At 30.4% G+C, this 18,167-nt stretch overlaps 5 protein-coding genes across 5 annotated transcripts; 4 read left to right on the top strand and 1 right to left on the bottom strand.

The window, feature by feature from the left end:
• Positions 1-5,798: 5,798 nt before the first annotated feature.
• LOC124497063 (RCC1 and BTB domain-containing protein 2) lies at positions 5,799-7,458 on the top strand. Its single transcript, XM_047060663.2, has one exon. The coding sequence runs from the start codon at positions 5,845-5,847 to the stop codon at positions 7,402-7,404; it is 1,560 nt and encodes a 519-aa protein (XP_046916619.2). The 5' UTR covers positions 5,799-5,844; the 3' UTR covers positions 7,405-7,458.
• Positions 7,459-8,032: 574 nt separating this feature from the next.
• On the top strand, positions 8,033-10,007 carry LOC124497058 (RCC1 and BTB domain-containing protein 2). Its single transcript, XM_047060653.2, has one exon. The coding sequence runs from the start codon at positions 8,240-8,242 to the stop codon at positions 9,830-9,832; it is 1,593 nt and encodes a 530-aa protein (XP_046916609.2). The 5' UTR covers positions 8,033-8,239; the 3' UTR covers positions 9,833-10,007.
• Positions 10,008-10,399: 392 nt separating this feature from the next.
• Positions 10,400-12,316, top strand: LOC124497080 (RCC1 and BTB domain-containing protein 2). Its single transcript, XM_047060684.2, has one exon. It carries the CDS (start codon positions 10,634-10,636, stop codon positions 12,206-12,208), a length of 1,575 nt encoding a protein of 524 aa, XP_046916640.2. The 5' UTR covers positions 10,400-10,633; the 3' UTR covers positions 12,209-12,316.
• A 1,630-nt stretch (positions 12,317-13,946) lies between these two features.
• LOC124497099 (uncharacterized) lies at positions 13,947-15,401 on the top strand. The gene is made up of 2 exons (XM_075732869.1): positions 13,947-14,025; positions 14,168-15,401. Exon 2 carries the CDS (start codon positions 14,456-14,458, stop codon positions 15,065-15,067), a length of 612 nt encoding a protein of 203 aa, XP_075588984.1. The 5' UTR covers positions 13,947-14,025; positions 14,168-14,455; the 3' UTR covers positions 15,068-15,401.
• Positions 15,402-15,792: 391 nt separating this feature from the next.
• Positions 15,793-17,096, bottom strand: LOC124497090 (uncharacterized). Its single transcript, XM_047060697.2, has 2 exons — positions 16,965-17,096; positions 15,793-16,853 (listed from the first exon to the last, which is right to left on the bottom strand). The coding sequence occupies exons 1-2, from the start codon at positions 16,977-16,979 to the stop codon at positions 16,128-16,130; spliced, it is 741 nt and encodes a 246-aa protein (XP_046916653.1). The 5' UTR covers positions 16,980-17,096; the 3' UTR covers positions 15,793-16,127.
• Positions 17,097-18,167: the final 1,071 nt, after the last annotated feature.

Genomic DNA, 18,167 nt, shown 5'->3' with positions numbered 1-18,167 from the left:
TTTTGTTTTCTATTTTTTTTTTTTTTTTTGCCAAGTACCTTCGACATTTTTTTGTGTCTACCAAGAAAAGATGAAAAGAATACAAAAATATTTCGAATACAAATAATTAATTTAAATTGAAACTTTTTTTCTGTTGTTGTTGTTATGGAACAATATGCAAATAGAAAGCCGAAAGAAACCGCAAATACAACAATGGATAATCTCCCTGTGCGATGATCGAAAATCGAAAAAAAAGGAATCAAAATCAACAAACAAAGGTCAAATAAAGTTGTGTAACATTTCTATTGTAGTAGACAACAACAGGACAACAACAAAAAAAAAAAAAAATCCATAGGATTTATGCCTCAAAAAATTCATCATCATCAATTGGTGGCTCAATTTCAATTTGATCAATTGCAATCGATCGATCAGGGAGGTATAATGATGATGATGATGATGATGAAAACACGCAATGTAAAATGTCTCTTTGCTTTATGTATCATTTACCGATCAAAAATTGTTTAGTGATTGTTTCCGATAACAATGAAAATTTGTATGTTGATGACCACCAACATTGATTGATTCGATTTGAATATTTTTAATTTACAAATAATGAAATCTTTTTGAAGTTTTTTTTATAATAGTTTGTCATCAATCGATTTTTGTTTTCATTTCAAATATTCGTGATTCACAACAACAACAACAACAACAGCAACTGTCAATCAACCACCAAGTGATCAATCCATTATCGATTCATAATGATAATATCCATTTACGATTATTAAATTCTTGAATGCTTGAATAAACAATGTGAAAATTCTTTAATTCCAATTTATTCTTTTTTTTCTGTATAACATGTGTGTGTGTGTGTATGTAATTTCCGGTTTCATTTTTAGTTGTTATTTTGTTCATTGATCGATTGGTCAAAGTTTACTTTTCAATTATAGTATGTGGTGGCGAAAAAAAAGTTTGCAAATTTTCATTGTTAAAATCGCTTCCTAGTAGGTTTCCATTTACAAGTTTGTAAAATTTTAAACAGATTATGTCCACAGTATGTGATTATACACACACGTTCACCACTGCCAACAACAACACCAAAACGAATTGACCATCAGGTTTTGTCAACATTGATCCTTTCTTTATCTCTCTATGTATTTATAGACCCCCCTTTGAAGGACAAATGTATTGATTGACATTTCAGACTTAACACTTTTTTTTCTCAATGAAGAAGAAAAAAAAAACAGATCACAACAAACATTCTGGAAAAGATATTCACGTGAATTTGACATTGTCTTGTCAATTATTGTCAATTTTGAGCTGCTGTTCATTCATTCATTCATTCTCATATTTCATGTGTCTTGATTCAGTTAAAAACGCGTGTGTATTCATGCATGTGTGTGTGTGTGTGTGTATGCGGGTACATGTCATCTGACAAAATTGAGGAACAACGACGAGAAAAAAATCCTGGATTCATTCAAATAAAATGTTTGAATGACAGCGACAAACCAAACCAAACCAGACCAAAAAAAAAACGCTTGCTCGCAACTTGTCCATAGAAACATTCACAATGGTCAATCAAATGTAAAATCAGCGAGAGTGTAATATCAATCACAAAGTTGTTTAAAATGTTTTATTATCTATATATAGATAGAAAAACCAGAAATAACCAGAATGATAAAAATAAAAAAAACCCCTTTTCACGATAGGGTTGTTGTTGTTGTTGTTGTTGTGACACATTTATTCGAATCTAGTATTTCAATTGTGATAATGATGAAAGCAAAGTAGTATAGACTTAAATTAAATTGTCAACAACAACGAAATATTTTGGCTTCTAATATGTTATTGTCGGCTCGTCAACGAAAAACTAAATCCAATCCAATTCAATCCAATCCAATCAAATCGATTCGTTTGAAAATTTCTGTTTTTTTTTTTTGAAAAACCGATTGCCTAACACTACTAACTAAAGGGTTTTTTTCTGGAATTCAATGTTCAATTTTCAAAAATCAACCTGAGACCAAAATGTTCAAAATATATCAGAATTGAACAAAAAAAAATGGAGAATGACTCATTCAGAAACTGGACCACCATCACCATTGACTGATAATAATAAAATTAACCCTTTGTTTTCGTTGATTTTATTCTCTGTATATTGCAGTGAAAAAAAATGATCCGGAAATTTTTCTTCAATATAGTGACTGTTGTAGAATTTTGCACCAAATGATTTGATTTGATTTGAATGAAATGAATTGAAATTTCCTGTACCACACACTGTACTGTAATTCAATGTGATGACTGAATGAATGAATGATTTGAATTTGAAAAAAAACAACAACAACAACAACAACAGACAGACAACCTCCATATTGAATTTGGATTGAATGAATAAATAATCGATTTCTATATATATTCCAAACAAAACAAAAACGAAAAAAAAATAAAACACCAACCAGCTAACCATGAAAAAAAATGAATAACATAGGAAATTTTCTTCATTTCCGTTTGTTTTTCTTCCTCTATCTCTTCATCAACAGTGTGTGTGTGTGTGTGTGAATGAATCAAAATGTAGAAAAAAAAGTCGGAAATTGAAAAACCTAAAAGTTTAAATTAAAAAAAATTATTATCATCATCATTATTATTAATATTATGACATAAAGGTAAAGCTAATGTCATCGTCATTGTCGTCATCGTCGTCGTCGATGATGATGATGATGATGATGATGATGATGATGATGATGATGATGATGACAATAATGAATGACAATTCAATTATTTGTGAATGTCGTTGTCGTCAATCTAATCTAATATTTTTTTTTTGGATGTGAAATTTTTTTCCATTAAAAAAAATGGATGCACCGGATCGGTTCACACATTTCTTACGCGTTTACAATGGCCATTATTTGACCGGTAAATATACGACCAATGAAAAAAAAATATTCCATCCAATCAATCAAGACAATGTGAAATTTTTTTTTTGTATTCAAATTTCCTTCCTGCCAATCGCATCAATCATTTTTTTTTTGATTTTGTGTCTAAAATTTCATATTTTTCATTTTCTTCCCATATACCGTTACCATTATTATGAATTTATTTATTGGCTCATCGATATATTCTGTTTATTTGAAGAAAATCCCAATAAGAATAAAATGTGATCAAATCAGGGCGAGGGGGTAGAAAACGTTTTTTTCAGGATTTGATTTTATTCTTCTTACAAAAAAAAAATTTAAAAACAAACGTGACAAAATTTCCACAAATGCTGAATTATTACTTGACCATTTAAAAAGTTCAATTTCAGTCTGAAATTTGTTTATAGATTGGAAATAAAAATAAAAATTTTTTGACATCGATCAAATGAGAAATTCAAATTGGAATCCAATGACGATGACGATACGGTCAACTGATCAGCATTTTTTTTCTATTCAAGGTCCATAGGGACTGCCTTATTGCATGGCCAAAAACCATTCAATTCATCAGCTTAGTGCATCACATGTGTGTGTGTGCACAGAATGCATAGAATTTCATCGGTTTTGATTACGACTACCAGTACTAATGTAGAGTAGAGAAAGACTGCACAACATGAAAAAAAATTGGAAACAAATTCTGTAGACCAACAAACAAACAAAAAAAGAGAAGAAGAAAAAAAAACGTTTCGAATTCAGAAAAAAAAATTCAGCTTAAAATAAATATATCTGTTATATAATAACTTTTTGTTTTGTATTATTCGTTTTCGTATTAGATTTTCGATGAAGATCCGAATTTTCATCTCTGTTTCTCTCTCGCTTTCTATCTGATACACTGCCCGATGACGACAACAACAAAATCAGAGATAGGAAGAAAAAATGAACCAAAAAAAAAAGAAAAAGAAAAAGATTTGAAATTACCGAACAAACAAACAAACAGAAAAAAAAATAAAAAGAAAATTGGCAAAAGCAAGAATCCATGACAGAATAATAATCTCTTCATTTTTTTTTTTGGTTTGTAATTTCTTATTTTTCGTTGTCGTCGTTGTTGTTGTTGGGATCCAAAGAATAAGAATATGAAATCCAGAAGCAGCAGCAACAACAACAAGCTTAATTCCAAATTCTTTTGTTGTTGTTGTTGTTTTCGTCGTTTTTCGTTTTTTGATTCATTGATGTACACAGTCAAGATAAACACAGTGATATTATTATGGTTTTCTGATTCTTAAAATGTTTTCAAAAATTGGAATACCATCATACAGTGACAACAGCATCACACAACCAATTTTTTATCATAATCATGATGATGATGATGATGATGATGATGGTGAAAACAGCGAAAAAAAACCAGCATAACTAAATCTCGATAGAGAAACGTTGAGAAAAAATAAATTCAACGTTTTCAAAACAGAATTCTTTTTTTTTTTTTGCTTCATTTCTTCAATGAGAAAACTTTCTATCTCATTTGAGATTCTTTGAGTTTTTTTTTGTCTACTTTCTACTATGTTTTGTTTTTGCTTTTTCGTTTTTTTTTCGGGCAAGTATGTATGGTTTTTTTTCTCTTCTCCATCTGCATATAAATAACTTTATTAAAGATCTATATGTTTCGGGTATGTGTGTGGTGTGTGTGTGTTGGCTTGGTTTCGGCTCAATTTCAATTCTAATTCGATCGTAGATATTTTTGTCTTTGAATGTAATGTTTCAAAGTCAAAATGTATGTGTGTGTGTGTGGGCGTTTGTTTCAACCCAGAATTGACGTAAACATAACTTTATGATGATGATGATGATGATGAATACGTTCGATGGATTCACGAATTCAATGGAATTGAACACACACACACACACACACACACACAGCCGGGACAAACAAACAAATGATGGAAAAAAATGATTGAATAAAAAATGGACAAATTTCTTCTATTGAATGTTGATAAAGTAAACTAATTCCCGTAACAGAGAAAAGTAAAATGTTTTTTTTTTCATTCTCCAGAAAAAAAAACGATGAAAGAAATACAAAATCAAATTTATAAACGTCAAGTAAACATTGAGATGATGAAGACAATTTTTTTTTGCTGGCCATAGCCAGAACCGATTCAGATTTTTTTTATTTTATTTCATTTTGAGAATCAGACTTTAGAATACTGAGGAATCATTTTCTCATTCATTCGGATCGAAATGAATGAGAAATTTTGGAAATAATTTTCATTTTCTTTTCAATTTCATTCATTCATTCATCATTTCACCATCCAAATCCTATTCATTTTTATTCAGTAATAATAATGATGAAAAGAAGAAAAAAAATTAAAACGATTTATCATCAATTTGAGCAATTCAAAAGCGATTTCGATTCAAATTGTTAATCATCATCCATTGGATGTTTGTGTTTATGTCAATATTTGTTTTTGATTTGCTAATTATCATCACCATCATCGCCATAATGTCATTGGACCAATTCGATGTATGTGTGTGTGTGTGTTGGGACAAGTCCATTGGAATGGACATTGGAATTTTATTTGAAAACATTTTTTCAAATGATTACACTTGAAACATAGTACGACATCTATTGGCCATGATTGAAAAGTTTGAGAAAAGAGATGAGAATCAGAATTCGATTTGATGATTGTATATTGAATTCCGAATTTTTGATGCTTCGATGAATATTGAATATTGAATTTGAATATATTTGAATTTCACGAATAGTCTTATGATCAACAACAACTATTCATTATAAAAATAGTTCTTTGTTTTTTTTAGACTCTAAAAAAACTGAAAAAAAATCAACGATCACAACGCCACCTCTTTGTAAAATAACTTTTGTCACTCAACATTTCGTCATCGCTCTTGATCAGGTATTATCTCTTTGTCACCTATTGTTCCTTGAAAATTTTGAGTGTTTTTTCCATCGTCAATAATGGCCAAATTACCGTCAGAAAAAATCGATAATATATTATTTCAAGATTATTTTAAATCTATCGATCAAGAATTTCTTCAATCCGTTGTTTCAGTTTTCACAATAACAACAACTGATGATACAAACCATAAAATAGAATTTCTATTGATGACTAAAAATGCTACTTATGCATATGGCGAAGAAATATGTTCATGGTTATCGTTGAAACATGATCCAAAACTTGCACAACAGATATCATTTCTGAATGAAATGCAAATTGTTCAGGTGGATTCTGGCCAAAAATTTATTGCCGTATTAACTAATGATGGCCGAGTGTATCTAGCCAGTAGTAGTTCTACTTGGAATACAAGCAAAACCTTGAGGTTGATCTCTACTAGTAATGATGAATTCAAAATGATTTCTTGTGGATGGTCTCATATTTTATTGTTACGAAAAGATGGTGCTCTTTTTGCAATGGGGGATAATGAATATGGCCAAATAACGGGTAATTCTTCATCATATATAACTATGGTTAACACAGGCCTAGAAAATGTTATGCTTATGGCTTGTGGAGGGTACCATAGTCTTGCAACAACTAATACGGGAAAAGTTTATTCTTGGGGCAACAATGGATCTGGTGAATTAGGTTCTGGTGATGATACGAAACGAAACACCCCAACCCTTGTTGTATTTCCTTATGATTTGATCAATAGTCGAATTAAAAATATTGCTGCCGGCTATAATTATTCCTTATTCTTATTTAAAAACGGACAGCTTTGGTCCAGTTGTGATGACAGAGGAGACGGTGATTCTGTGAATCGATCAAGACTAACAATTATACCTATTGAAAAAGTACAAAAAGTAGCATGTTCGATTGTTTTTGGTTTTTCATTAGCTTATGATGGATCATCATATTATGCCTGGGGTAGAACCAAGAATGGCGATTGGATATCACCTACAAAATTGGATGATCAACCGGCATCATTTGCAGCTGCATCGGAAATGATACTAAAATCACCAATCACATTTGGTCTTACACCAATAACCTATTTATTCGGATCACAATCAATATCTCACAAATCAATCATCCGATTATTTGACAATCCAGATAATTATGATGTCGAATTTATTATTGGTAAAAAACGTATACTGGCATCTAAATGTTATTTGAAAATGGCATCGCAATATTTTAATCGAATGTTTTCTGGCGATTGGAGTGAAAATAATCTGGTAACCATCAATGCTTATGATTATAATACATACTATACCTATCTCCGTATGTTGCACTATGACTGCATTAAAATTGATAAACAAAACATTGCCCAACTTATTGATATAGCCAATTGTTATTGTGATCAACGATTAATAGGATATTGTAAAACATTCATACGATATGATCTCAATGAACAAACAATAAGCACATATCTTCCATTAATTATCAAGTATGAACTGAATGATGTGCACGATAAACTTATCCAGATTACTATTGATCAAGTTTTGCCGAATCTTACTGACATTTTTCTTAAAGACGACAAAAATTCTATTGTTAAATTTCTTCAATGGTTTTGCAATCAACAATAATATTCTTGTGGATGAATCCTGATTACTGTTTTTGCTTTGATTATCCATTTTTTTCTGCCAAAAATTAATCACAAAATGTAAAATATTCATTAAAGATTCTAATTAGAATCTATTCCATATATCATAAATCATCTCAATAAATTGAATTTCACCATCCAAATCCTATTCATTTTTATTCAGTAATAATGATGAAAAGGGTAAAAAATTAAAACGATTTATCAACTATTGAAGCAATTCAAAAGCGATTTCGATTCATATTGATAATTATCATCCATCGGATGTTTGTGTTTATGTCAATATTTGTTTTTGATTTACTAATTATCATCACCATCATCGCCATAATGTCAATGGTCATTCATTGGACCAATTCTAGGTATTTGTGTGTGTTGGGACAAGTCCATTGGAATGGAATTTTATTTGAAAACATTTTAATTTTATTTTTAACATAGTACGACATCTATTGGCCATGATTGAAAAGTTTGAGAAAAGAGATGAGAATCACAATTCTAATTGATTGAATTGAATTGATTGAATTCAGAATTTTTCATGCTTTAAATGAATATTGAATTTGAATATATTTGAATTCCACAAATGGTCTTTTGATCAATAACAATTATTCATTATAAAAATAGTTCTTTGTTTTTTTTTTGGACTCTACAAAAACTGAAAAAAATTTAGCGATCACAACGCCACCTCTTTGTAAAATAACTTTTGTCACTTAACATTTCGTCATCGACCAGTTTCCACGTTTCTTTTCTGTGACTGTTGATCAAGTATCATATGATTGCCATTTGCTAATCATTGAATATTTTTAGTGTTTTTTCCATCGTCAATAATGGCAAAATTATCGTCAGAAAATATCGATAATGTATTATTTCAAGATTATTTTAAATCTATCGATCAAGAATTTCTTCAATCCGTTGTTTCGGTTTTCACAATAATAACAACTGATGATTATGATGATACAAACCCTAAAATAGAATTTCTATTGATGACTAAAAATGATACTTATGCATATGGCAAAGAAATATGTTCCTGGTTATCGTTGAAACATGATCCAAAATGTGCACAACAGATATCATTTCTGAATGATATGCAAATTGTTCAGGTGGATTCTGGCCAAAAATTTATTGCCGTGTTAACTCAAGATGGGCGAGTGTATCTAGCCAGTAATAGTTCTATTTGGAATAAAAACAAAACCTTGAGATTGATCTCTACTCGTAATGATGAATTTAAAATGATTTCTTGTGGATGGTATCATATTTTATTATTACGTAAAGATGGTACTCTTTTTGCAATGGGGTATAATTCATCTGGCCAAATAACTGGTAATTCTTCATCATCTACATCATTTACAATTATAGTCAACACAGGCCTAGAAAATGTTATGTTTATGGCTGGTGGAGGGCTTCATAGTCTTGCAATAACTAATACGGGAAAAATTTATTCTTGGGGCATGAATGAATCTGGTGAATTAGGTCTTGGTGATGATAAGGAACGAAACACCCCAACCCTTGTTGTATTTCCTGATGATTTGATGGATAGCCGAATCAAAAATATTGCGGCAGGCTATGATTATTCATTATTCTTATTTGAAAATGGACAGCTTTGGTCCTGTGGCGATAACAGTGAAGGCCAACTTGGTCTCGGCGATGATGTGATGAGATCAAGACCAACAATTATACCCATTGAAAATGTACAACAAATCGCATGTTCATCATTCCATTCATTTTCATTGGCATATGATGGATCATCATATTATGCCTGGGGTAGAACCAAGAATGGCATTTGGACATCACCTACAAAATTGGATGATCAACCTGTATCATTTGCAGCTGCATCGGCAATAATACTAAAATCACCAATAACATTTGGCCTCACATCAATAATCCGTGTATTCGGATCACATAATTCAATATCTTACAAATCAATCATCCGATTATTTGACAATCCAGATAATTACGATGTCGAATTTATTATTGGTGAAAAACGTATACTGGCATGTAAATGTTATTTGAAAATGGCATCGCAATATTTTAATCGAATGTTTTCTGGCGATTGGAATGAAAATAATCTGGTAACCATCAATGCTTATGATTATAATACATACTATGCATATCTACTTATGTTGCATAATGGCTGCATTAAAATCGATAAACAAAACATTGCAGAACTTATTGATTTAGCCGATTGTTATTGTGATCAACGATTAGTTGGATATTGTAAAAAATTCATACGAAGTGATCTCGATGAACAAACAATAAGCACATATCTTCCATTAATTATCAAGTATGAACTGAATGATGTGCACGATAAACTTATCCAGATTACTATTGATCAAGTTTTGCCCAAAATTACTGATGGTTTTCTTAAAGACGACGGTAATTCTGTTGTTAAATTTCTTCAATGTTTTTACAATCAGCAATAATTTTCTTGTGGATGAATCCTGATTACTGTTTTTCCATTTTTTTTCTGCCAAAAATTAATTATACAATGTAAAATATTCATTAAAGATTCTAATTAGAATCTATTCCATTTATCATAAATCATTCATTCATTCATTCATTCATCATTTCACCATCCATAATAATGATGAAAAAGGGAAAAAAATTAAAACGATTTATCAACTATTGAAGCAAATTCAAAAGCGATTTCGATTCAAATTGATAATTATCATCCATCGGATGTTTGTGTTTATTTCAATATTTGTTTTTGATTTACTAATTATCATCGCCATAATGTCAATGGTCATTTATTGGACCAATTTCGATGTATGTGTGTGTGTGTTGGGACAAGTCCATTGGAATGGACATTGGAATTTTATTTGAAAATATATTTTTTTATTTTTATTTTTTCAAATGATTACACTTGAAACATAGTACGACATCTATTGGTCATGTTGAGTTTGAGAAAAGAGATGAGAATCAGAATTCGATTTGATGATTGTATATTGAATTCAGAATTTTTGATGCTTTGATGAATATTGAATATTGAATTTGAATATTTGAATTCCTCAATTGGTCTTATGATCAACAACAATTATTCATTATAAAAATAGTTCTTTGTTTTTTGGACTCTAAAAAACTGATAAAAAATTTTGCGATCACAACGCCACCTCTTTGTAAAATAACTTTTGTCACTCAACATTTCGTCATCACTGTTGATCAAGTATCATCTCTTAGTAATTTGCCAATCCTTGAATATTTTGAGTGTTTTTTTATCATCAATAATGGCAAAATTACCATCAGAAAATGTTGATAATGTATTATTTCGAAATTATTTTAAATTTATCGAACAAGAATTTCTTCATTCCGTTGTTTCGGTTTTCACAATACTGCATTATGATGATACAAACCCTAAAATAGAATTTCTGTTGATGACTAAAAATGCCACATATGCATATGGCGAAAAAATATGTTCATGGCTATCGTTGAAACATGATCCAAAACTTGCACAACAGATATCATTTCTGAATGATATGCAAATTGTTCAGGTGGATTCTGGCCATAACTTTATTGCCGTGTTAACTGATGATGGCCGAGTGTATCTAGCTGATGGTAGTTCTTTTTGGAATACAAACAAAACCTTGAAATTGATCTCTACTGGTAATGATGAATTTAAAATGATTTCTTGTGGATGGTCTCATATTTTATTGTTACGAAAAGATGGTGCTCTTTTTGCAATGGGGGATAATGAATATGGCCAAATAACGGGTAATTCTTCATCATATATAACTATGGTTAACACAGGCCTAGAAAATGTTATGCTTATGGCTTGTGGAGGGTACCATAGTCTTGCAATAACTAATACGGGGAAAATTTATTCTTGGGGCGAGAATGAATCTGGTGAATTAGGTCTTGGTGATGATATGAAACGAAACACCCCAACCCTTGTTGTATTTCCTGATGATTTGATCAATAGCCGAATCAAAAATATTACTGCTGGCTATAATTATTCCTTATTCTTATTTGAAAATGGACAGCTTTGTTCCTGTGGTGATAACATTCAAGGCCAACTTGGTCTCGGTGATGATGTGATGCGATCAAAACCAACAATTATACCTATTGAAAAAATACAACAAGTAGTATGTTCGAAAGTTTTTGATTTTTCATTGGCATATGATGGATCATCATATTATGCCTGTGGTAGAACCAAGAATGGCATTTGGACATCACCTACAAAATTAGATGATCAACCTGTATCATTTGCATCTGCATCGGCAATGATACTAAAATCACCAATCACATTTGGCCTTACACCTAAAACCTATTTATTCGGATCACATAATTCAATATGTTACAAATCAATCATCCGATTATTTGACAATCCAGATAATTATGATTTCGAATTTATTGTTGGTAAAAATCGTATACTGGCTTGTAAATGTTATTTGAAAATTGTATCACAATATTTTAATCGAATGTTTTCTGGCGATTGGAGTGAAAATAATCTGGTAACCATCAATGCTTATGATTATGATACATACTATGCCTATCTCCGTATGTTGCACAATGGCTTCATTAAAATTGATAAACAAAACCTTACCAAATTTATTGATCTAGCCAATTGTTATTGTGATCAACGATTAATAGGATATTGTAAAACATTCATACGATATGATCTCAATGAACAAACAATAAGCACATATCTTCCAGTAATTATCAAGTATGAACTGAATGATGTGCACGATAAACTTATCCAGATTACTATTGATCAAGTTTTTCCGAAACTTACTGACATTTTTCTTGAAGACGACAAAAATTCCGTTGTTAAATTTCTTCAATGGTTTTGCAATCAACAATAATATTCTTGTGGATGAATCCTGATTACTGTTTTTGCTTTGATTATCCATTTTTTTCTGCCAAAAATTAATCATAAAATGTAAAATATTCATTAAAGATTCTAATTAGAATCTATTTCATATATCATCTCAATAAATTGAATTTCTCTGTATGACATTTTGTGTGTAATTTTATTTTTTGTTTAATTGTTTTGACAGATGACCATCATCATAGATATTGAAAAAAAAATTTGAATCATGAAAAAAAACATTGACGATGATCTGATGTGAAAATCCTCTTTTTGTTATATGAAGAAATGTAGATTTTTATGCCATTGGATCGCCATCTCATGTGTGTGTGTGTGTGTGAAAGAGAATGATGCACTAAACATTGTGGATCGATTGTGGATTCGGTTCCAAATGCAAAAGAGAGAGAGAAAAAAAAACAGTGGAAAATTGCGATTTGTTCATTTGATAAATGTCGACAAAAATGGCAAACACATACATGCAATGCATTAAACTGGAACTGATTTAGAGCATTTGTTCTTCATTTTTTTTCTATTTTTGAAATTGATTTATGGCAATTTTAAACATTTTACAACAAGAACATAATGAATGTGACAACAAAACCGACCATCAATTCGATATGTTGATCATCGGGACAATAAAACAAAAAGTAATGGAAGATAAAAAAAACCTTGAAAATCTGTCAGATTTGATAAAAAATTTTCATTGTTGTCGTTGTTGTTAATCAAACAGAATGAACAAACAACAACAACAACAACAAGCGGAAAAAAAGGTTGGGTGTATAATGAATTGTAATAGTTTAAAAATTTTTGAAAATTAAAATTCAAACATCGAATATATATGTTTTGTTGTGTAAAAATTTTGATCAAGGTTAAAAAGGATTATCATCATCATCATCATATATTCAATTAAATCGTTAAAAATTGATTCATCAATTTCATTTCATTTTATCATCATCATCACCATCATCAATATATGATAATAATTTCTATATTCCTTTACAAGCCAGATGATTCTTTCAACCTAAACATTAAATACATACAGACTTGATACAGACACACACACACAAACAAGAAAAAAAAATTCGACAAAAAAAAGCCTTGAAGCAATATGAATGTGAATGAATTTATCATTTATAATCATAAAAAATGATGGATCCATTTATTGATGGATTGGTTTTTCGATTGATTAATAGTCAAAAATGAAAAATTTCGACGATGTTCATTGAAATTATTTGATAAATTCGTTCGAATAGCATGTATGTTATTTTGGATTTTGAAAACAAAAAACATATTCAAACTGGCCATTATCTTGATAAACATCTTGTTTGTTTTGTTTTTGTTGTTTTCGTTTCTTTTTTTATTCGATTAATTTTTGTTTTTTTTTTTCGTTGCTGCTGCGAATGAAACTTTGTCAAATATTGATTTTTTTTCCATGTGTCGAATGCAAAAAAAACAGACAAACACAAGAAGCGAAAAAAAATGGTCAGTTGAAGATAGATATTCTCTCTCTTCAAAATTCATTCATTCATTCATTCGTTGCATATGTTAACTAATGGAACGGGTGTAGGTGTGTGTGTGTGTGTGTGTGCGTGTTTCGAGACAAATAAAGAAGAAGAAAAATCTCCACCTACTTTTCGCAAGATATCAATTTACAATTGGTGACCAATCATCATCATCATCATCATCAGCATCATCGGATAGATGAATATATATGATTATTATACAACTAAATACAACAACGAATAGAAAGACAAACTCAAATTCGAAACGAATTGAATTGAATTTTTTTTCAGAAACACACAGAAAAAAAAGGTAAACAAGAAAAAGTGAATGAAAAAGAAGTGTTCAATATAATTGCTATATCACCATTTTTTTTCTTCTTCTTCTTTTTCTTCTTTTATTGGATTCATGATTATCACCACCACCATCACAATAATCAATTGCATATAAATAGAAGGAATCAATTTGATGTCCATTTCGTTTGTTTTGTTTGGAATTTAATTTTTTTGCAAACGTATCAAATTATCTTAATTTGTTCGTCGTAATCACCATCATCATCATCATCATCATTTATTTATTTATTCATTCATTTTTAAGTGCCTGGTATATCTGTTGTTGTTTTTCTTGTTTTGATCGTCAGTCATTCGTCGATTCATTTTGAATTTGAAATTCATACGATTCATTACGTTGTTCGTAATTTTTTTGTTTGTGTGCGCAATTTATTAACATATTCGATTCAATAATGATGATGAAATTTATTATGATTATGATCGCCACAACAGTGGCATTGGTCAATGCTGCACCAAAACCACAGATACAATATTCACAAACATATGGTGGTGCTGGTGCTCTTGGTCCATTATCAACAGGTCGTTTTCAACCAGTATCACGATCATATGTTGCTTCAGTCGCTCCAGTAGCACCAATTGCTATCACAGCAGCTAAACCAATTGTTTACACGGCTCCAGTAATCGCACCAAGACCAATAGCAGCACCGGTTGCCGTTCCAGTTGCCTATACAGCTTCAGCAAAACCAATTCGATATTCAGCACCAGCAGCTGCAATAGTCGAACAAGAAGAACAATATCCACCACAACCATTCAGTTATTCATATGATACTGTTGATGAATATGGTACACAGATGACTAGACAAGAATCCGGAGATGGTGCAGGAACTGTACGTGGTTCATATTCATATCGTGATGCAAATGGTATGGCTCGTATCGTTAATTATATTGCCGATCACAATGGTTTCCGTGCTGAAATTCAAACTAATGAACCAGGTACACTTACATCATCACCAGCTGATGCAGCTATCGTTTCATCGAATCCACCTGTTTATAAACAAAAATAAATATCAATTCTCTGATATAAATTTCAAAATAATTAACCGGATTGATTATCAATTTATTCAGTGCATGTGTTTGCTGTTGCTGGTTTTACATAATCAAAACAAAAAGAAAACTTTTTTCTCAACATTCGAAAAAATTGATCATCGATTGATTGATTGTTATCCAGATTCTTTGTTCTAAATTTTTTAATTTTTTTTTCTTAAAATTCTAAAACAAAACAAAACAAAAAAGAAATAAATTTTCAAAAAAAAACTGCCATGTAATTCAGTATATATACTACCTGAAATTTCATTTTTTTCTGTTGATTAATTGATAAAATAAAAGAAGAAAAACCAACATGATTTTATTGTTTTCTGGTTGTAAGAAAAAAAAATAAAAAAATAAAATGTTTGAAATATCCACAACAAGATGGCCTTACTTACTTTGTTGTTCCATTGAATCAAATTTTAATTGTCGACGACAATGAAAAAAAAAAAAAAAAAAAAAAAAAATTGATATCAAATCATATCAGATAATCTGCATCGTGTGAAAATCAAATGGATTAATGGATTAATGAATTTTTTTTTGTCGTTGATCATCATCATCATCATCATATATGAATATTACGAATATTTATGGCATTCAACCATTATCAATCACGATCAATTTTTCTCTATATGTATGTGACCTTAAATGGCAAAAATCGCTTGATATGGCAACAAGGTTGGATATAATGAAAATGAAAAAATTAAAAATAAACTTTTTAATCACAAAAAAATAATAATAATTTGTATTCGAATAATTTGTTTGATTGATTGATTGGTGGTATAAGAAAATTATAAATTTGAAATTGAAAAATACTTCACAATTCATTGATTATTGATTTTTTTTTCTTTTCATTGTTGAGACAAAAGAAAGCTTTCTTTCAGAATTTTTGTGTTTGTGTTTGTTTGTGTGTGTGCGTGTGTGTGTCTGTTTTTATCATTGAAAATCTTTTGGGTTATTTTTATTTATTTGAAATAAAAATTTATTTAGTTTGAAACTAGATTGTTTAAAAAAAAAAATAGATTCTTTATCCATGATTTATTTTGGTGGTTGTTGTTGTTGTTGTGAAGCTGATGATCGATATACAGCATCAGCAGGTGCTGATGTTGCGGTACCTGGTTCATTTGTATCAACTTCAGCACGGAAACCATTTTCATCAGAAACATATTTAACAAGACGTGTATAACCTTCTGGTGTTGTGAATGAATATTGACCAGTAACGACACCATTTTCGCTAACTTCATTTCTTTGTAAATTCATGCCAAATTCATCAGTTTCATCAAAAGAGAATGCATAAGGAGCTACTGGTGTACCAGGTTCATTGTAATCTTCTTCAACGACTCTAGCTACTGGTTGTACAACTGGTGCGGCAACTTGAATTCTTGCTGGGGCCGGAACTGGAGCTGGTTGTGGAGCTGCAGCAAATTGAATTCGTGGTTGTGGAGCAACAGCAATAGTTTGTGGTTGTGGAGCTGCAGCAAATTGAATTCGTGGTTGTGGAGCAGCAACAAATTGTACGGTTTGTGGTTGTGGTGCTGCAACTAATTGAACGGCTTGTGGTTGTCTGATGAATTGAATACCAGCAGTAGCTGGTTGAATACCACCAGCAATCACAAATTGAGGTTGAGCAGCGGTTAAACCAACGGTTCCAAAATTGCCAACACCACCACCACCGTAACCGATTGGAATCAATTGAACAGTAGATGGACCTTGTTGAAGCAATTGACCATAAGCAACGGAAATAGTTGCCAAAACAAAAACAACCTAATTCAGAATAATAATAATAATTCAGAATAAATAATTGAATCATTTTCGATAGAAAATATCAAGTTTGATCTTCATTCAAATTTATAATAAACAAATTTATAATCGAACCTTAGCGAACATCATTTTTTTTCCCGCAAATCAATGAAAAAATATCACACCAGATAAACACACAAAAAAAACACGATATAACGACGATGATAATGATGATGATAAGAACAACAAAATCTTATAACTAAAATTAGATTGTGATAAAAACATTTGATTTATATAGTGATGGTGATGATTACAAAATTCACACGTATTTTTTTTATGATGATCCATAATTTTTTTTTTTAAAGTTCATAAAGATGGGATGGGATAGTTGTATCTAACTTGTTCTTATTCTTCTTCTTCTTCTTCGAGAAGATTAAATTCATTATAAACATTCCTGTACCTGTAAAATGTATCATCTTCAATGTTTGTTTGTTTGTTTTTTTTCACGTAGAAATAATTCCTTGAACATTATCATCGTTTTTATCATCTGAAACAACATGATTTCAATTACAAAAAAAAAATTTTATTAAAAATCCATACTGGATGGTCATCATCATTATTATTAGAGTATCCATCCCATCCTACATTCATTCATTCATTCATTCATCCATCCTCTCCAATGATTGTCGTCATAAGTATATGATGATGATGACAATTTTCAAATAATAAATCCATCTGATTGAAATGTTCATTAAAAATTTTAATTTTTTCTCATCTTTTTTTTTGTTTAAAGAAAAAATCTGATGAAATGATCATGGAACGAATGCTATAAAGATGTATATGATATGCTAGATAGTATGGTTGTTGGAATTTTCAGAAAACTGAAAAGAATTAAAAACTGCATTGGGTTTTTTTTCCATATATATGGTCAATGTTACAACGTTTTTTTTCACTCATGATGATAATTTCGGTTTGTTTGAAATGTTCCAACAGAAAAAAAACAGGCAAAACACGTCACAAGACAGCAGCAATTCTTTTTTTTTTATCAGCGGCAATATTTTTCCGTCAACTAAGAATATCAGTATACAATTCATCATCATCATATTCGTTATCGAATGAATGGAATCAACAGATAAGCAACAGGTGAATCAATAGCTGATGATAAGTTTTAAGAAGGAAAAAATAATTGAACCTGTGATTTTGGTGGTAGAAGCAAAACAACAACAACAAGAAAAACAAATTGACATTGATAATCGAAATGAATTCAACCTATCTATCTTGATCTTAAAATACTTGCAACGATTATCGTCAACAACGTTATCATCATCATCGCCGTCG

Source organism: Dermatophagoides farinae, chromosome 7 (assembly GCF_024713945.1).
Source record: "Dermatophagoides farinae isolate YC_2012a chromosome 7, ASM2471394v1, whole genome shotgun sequence".
Lineage (NCBI taxonomy): Eukaryota > Metazoa > Arthropoda > Arachnida > Sarcoptiformes > Pyroglyphidae > Dermatophagoides > Dermatophagoides farinae.
The sequence above is the reverse complement of the archived record's forward strand: the minus strand, read 5'-3'. Positions and strand labels throughout refer to the sequence as shown.

What these genes read in the sequence shown, in the direction of transcription:
- LOC124497063 (XM_047060663.2), top strand. Translation starts at nt 5,845, where the DNA reads ATGGCCAAATTACCGTCAGAAAAAATCGATAATATATTATTTCAAGAT.
- LOC124497058 (XM_047060653.2), top strand. Translation starts at nt 8,240, where the DNA reads ATGGCAAAATTATCGTCAGAAAATATCGATAATGTATTATTTCAAGAT.
- LOC124497080 (XM_047060684.2), top strand. Translation starts at nt 10,634, where the DNA reads ATGGCAAAATTACCATCAGAAAATGTTGATAATGTATTATTTCGAAAT.
- LOC124497099 (XM_075732869.1), top strand. Translation starts at nt 14,456, where the DNA reads ATGATGATGAAATTTATTATGATTATGATCGCCACAACAGTGGCATTG.